The 4,257-nt window shown below is 38.4% G+C and overlaps 1 protein-coding gene across 1 annotated transcript; it reads right to left on the bottom strand.

The window, feature by feature from the left end:
- Window positions 1-390: 390 nt before the first annotated feature.
- LOC116136324 (secreted RxLR effector protein 161-like) lies at window positions 391-1,044 on the bottom strand. Its single transcript, XM_031422031.1, has one exon. It carries the CDS (start codon window positions 1,042-1,044, stop codon window positions 391-393), a length of 654 nt encoding a protein of 217 aa, XP_031277891.1.
- Window positions 1,045-4,257: the final 3,213 nt, after the last annotated feature.

Raw genomic sequence — 4,257 nt, 5'->3', positions numbered from 1 at the left:
TCAGCAAAATCACAAAAACTACACACACGTACAACAACAAACAAACCACAAACAGAGCAGTTCCAATAATCATGCCACTGCATTCACACCAGCCATGCTACTGCATTTGCTACTGCATTAATACCAGCCATGCTACTGCATTTAACACAGATACTACACACACACACACACTGCTAAACTCTTTCAATTATCAACACACGCAGTTACAACAAACAAAACCAAAAAACAAAGAACAGAGCAGTTCCAACAATCATGCCACTGCATTCATATCTCATGCTTCAGCCTGCAACAACCAACAGATCAGTAACAACCAAAATTATATTTCCTTGTGACTGAGAACAGTAAGTTTCTGTCTTAATTCAGTGAACTGAGCAACTGGTAGAGGTTTGGTCAATATGTCAGTATTTGAAGTTTAGAAGGCACATATTGAATCGTAACTTGTTTTGCTAACACTTGTTCTCGAATGTAGTGAGTATCAATATCATTGTGCTTAGTTCTAGCATGAAAGACAGGATTAGATGCTAGGGCACCAGCACTGACATTGTCACACCAAATAACCGGTGTTGTGGATAGTGTTAACCCTAGTTCAGAAAAAACACTTTGCAACCAAGCTACCTCAGTACCAGTTTGAGCCAATGCTCGATATTCAGCCTCAGTTGAGGATAGGGCAACTACTTTTTGCTTCTGAGAACTCCACTGAATCAGATTAGGACCCATATACACACAATATCCACTTGTGGATCTCCTGTCATCCAAGTTACTGCCCCAATCTGCATCAGCATAGCATTCTACTTGTAAAGCCACTGTTGGTTTGAAGTGTATGCCATAATCCAGTGTGCCTTTGACATACCGAAGGATTCTTTTACATGCCTGCCAGTGGAGCTCTGTAGGGGCTGACAAAAACTGGCTCAACTTGTTGACAAAGAAGCTGAGATCAGGTCTGGTGAGGGTAAGATATTGAAGAGTACCTATGGTACTTCGATAAAGTGTGGGGTTGTTAAACAGCTCACTGTCAGTAGAGAATAATTTAACACCAACAGCCATGGGTGTGAGACAAGGATTAGCATCCCACATCTTGTTTGCCCTTAACAAATCTGAAGCATACTTTGTTTGTTTCAAATGAATGCCACCAGAATTTCCTGTGGCCTAAACCAAGAAATAATGAAGAGAACCAAGGGTTTTAAGAGCAAATTTACTTTAACTCTAGCATCAGTTGAGCAACATAAGAAGAATCTGTTCCTGTGATGAGAATATCATCAACAAGATTAGACATAAGTAAGTGACCATGTTGCTTGAGAATAAACAAGCTAGAATCTGCAATGAAATTCTGAAATCCTTTGTCATGCAAGGCTGTTTTGAGCTATCAAACCAAGCTCTAGGAACTTGTTTGAGTCCATAAAGGGCTTTATTCAACTTACACACATATCCTGGTTTTCATGATCCTCAAACCCTAAAGTTTGCTGCATATACACTTCTTCAACAAGAGTACCATTAAGAAAGGCATTTTTACGTCATTTTTGAATATCCCAACCTTTTGTCACTGCCAAGGTCAAGATTATCCTAATGGTGGAAGGCTTAATAACTGGACTAAACGTCTCAAAATAGTCAAGTCCTGTGTTTGTTGAAAACCCTTGGCTACAAGTCTACCTTTGTACTTTTTTAAAGTACCATCTGCATTATATTTCACTCTAAAAACCCACTTGTTTCCTACTACATTGAGATAACGAGTGAGAGGAACAAGTTTCCAGGTTTCATTTTTGAGCAATGAATTAAATTCATCCTGCATGGCAGCTTTCCATTTATCATTAGCTAGGCATCAAAAGGAGATAAAGGTTCAGGTTCAGGTTCAACACTTATATGAGTAGAAGACATAGATGTAGATTCAACACTGTCATGTGGAGAAATCACAGGTCCTGGTGCGTGTTTCAGTTTCAGTAAGTAAGGCTGCAGATTGTGTAAACCTATTCCAGAAAGGAGCAAACTGCTGCTTTAGATTGTGCTGCTGTTTTAGCTCTTGTGAGCTAGAATGGGTGTTGATAACATCAAACTTGGGTTGAGAGAAATATCAGAGGGGTCACAAACTTAGACAATGATATCAACTTCAAGAGAGCAAAAGGTATTATTGTCAGGTGCTGTGATAACTGGCAGGGAAGAAATAGGGAATGGGGGTGAAAAATGGACTGGGGCAGAGAGGTTTTGACTGAGTCTATTGCGAAATAGTTGATGTTTTAGGATGGTTTTGTAGTGAAGATTTATATGTAGATGTTGAAGAGATAGGAATTAAGTTAGTTGTGGTGAGGTAGGAACATGTTGTGGACAAATGTAGGTGTGGATTTATTACTGCTGCTGTTCTATTAGGATTTTGCTGTGAAGGTCTGACTGCTGGAGAGAGCAGGGGCAAGTCCAGTTGAAGAACCATGAGTATGCTTAATAGGTAATGCACAGAAACGAAAGGAAAAACTGAAGGTAGATACCAAATCAGCAGACAAGACCTGATGCAGACGACAAAAATACATTTCCTTGAGAAAAACAGAAATTCACATTCATTGAATTTTACACTAGGTTGATAAACAGTTTCCATCAGTTTTTAACATTTATATCCTTTATGGACTAAGCTATACCTACAAAAAACATTTCTCAGTATGAAAATCAAACTTATGTTTATTAGAGGTCTAAGAAAAGGGAAACAAGAACAACCAAAAACCTTAGATGTGCATAAGTTGGGGTGGTGTGAAAGAGCCTTTGATAAGGTGATATATTGCCAAGATGTGTGTGGGGCATCTATTTATAGAAATACAGCAGTTTCAAATGCCAGCCACCAAAAATGTAGTGGCATAGAGGCATGTGCAAGGAGTTATTAACCTGTCTCAACAAGATGTCTGTGCTTTCTTTCAGGTCGTCCATTTTGCTGGTGAATATGAGCACATGAGTGCTTGAATTGAATTCCTAAACTAGTAAGGTAAGGTGAAGAGCAATACTCTCCTCCTTGGTCAGATTGAAGCATTTGAGTTATGGCCAAACTGCCTCTCAGCCAGTGATAACTTGATGAAAACTGACTTAACTTCAGCCTTGGTTCTAAGGAAGCCACCTATATCTACTATAGTCATCAAGAAATTGGACATAATATCTAAAACCTTCAGATGATAATAAAGTGCAGCCCCCACACATCACTATGGACAAGTTCTAGAGGTGCACTAGCTTGTGATGAGGAGGAGGAAAAGTGTTATATGGAGTTTCCCTAATTGACAAGCATCACAGAACATTGTGCTGATTTGGTGTAATGTTAGACTGATCTAAAGGGAAACCATCTATAGGTGAATTCACTGATCTAGGAGAATTAACAGTATGAGAGGTAATTTTAGTTGAGGTATTCTTTGGTAGAGTTCAAGAATTCTACGTAAATAGTTAATTTGGATGTCTTAAACGTTTATGCCAAACCATATAAGAATCAGAATTGGTAACAGTTAACATGTGAGTGGTAGAATCAGCTACACTACAATCAGCAGATTGGGCAATCATATATTAGAAATAGCATTCAAAACACTCAAACTATTTGTTTATTGATAGGTAATGTATTACAACATTGAGAGCTAGTACATTGTGCATCATTATTATAGTCTGATTAGGCAACATTATTGAAGTAGCACATGCACAGACTTGTTGTGAATACTTTGACTATCTAACATATCACTAGAATGCAGATTACTAGACATAAAGCATTATGGACACAATTAAAATCTGGTGATGCAACAGAGGGACTAAACCATTTTAGGAGACATATGATTGACGCATTGAAAACTTTGGATGAGGAACTTGCAACTGGTACAAGCCACCTTTAAGATCCCCTTTCAGCAGTGTTGCCTTGGTTAGCTTGTCCTTAACAATACAACAGTCACATTAACTCAACAACTACACTGTTATCTTTAGTAAACTTGGAAATACTTAAAAGTTTTTGGTAATTTTGGGCACACACAAAATATTTTTGAGTTGAAGGCATTTTGAATGTAAGATACTAGGTAAAGGAGACCAACCAGTATGAGAGATAGTAAACCCTCACCATTGCCAACTTAAAGCTGATTTACACCATCATAGGGCTGACTGACATTTAAATGTGAGGTCTGATGCTACATGATCAGTAGCTCCAGAATCCATATACCAAATAGGATCTGTGGGTGTGAGTGAGTGGCTAGAGCTGAATACTGGTTTTGCTATTGAGGTGAACTGACTGACATATTAGCAGTATTATGAATAGGTTGA

This window comes from Pistacia vera, unplaced genomic scaffold (assembly GCF_008641045.1).
Source record: "Pistacia vera cultivar Batoury unplaced genomic scaffold, PisVer_v2 Contig310, whole genome shotgun sequence".
NCBI classification, from domain to species: domain Eukaryota; kingdom Viridiplantae; phylum Streptophyta; class Magnoliopsida; order Sapindales; family Anacardiaceae; genus Pistacia; species Pistacia vera.
This window is presented reverse-complemented; position numbering and strand designations above follow the sequence as displayed.

What these genes read in the sequence shown, in the direction of transcription:
- LOC116136324 (XM_031422031.1), bottom strand. Translation starts at nt 1,044, where the DNA reads ATGGCTGTTGGTGTTAAATTATTCTCTACTGACAGTGAGCTGTTTAAC.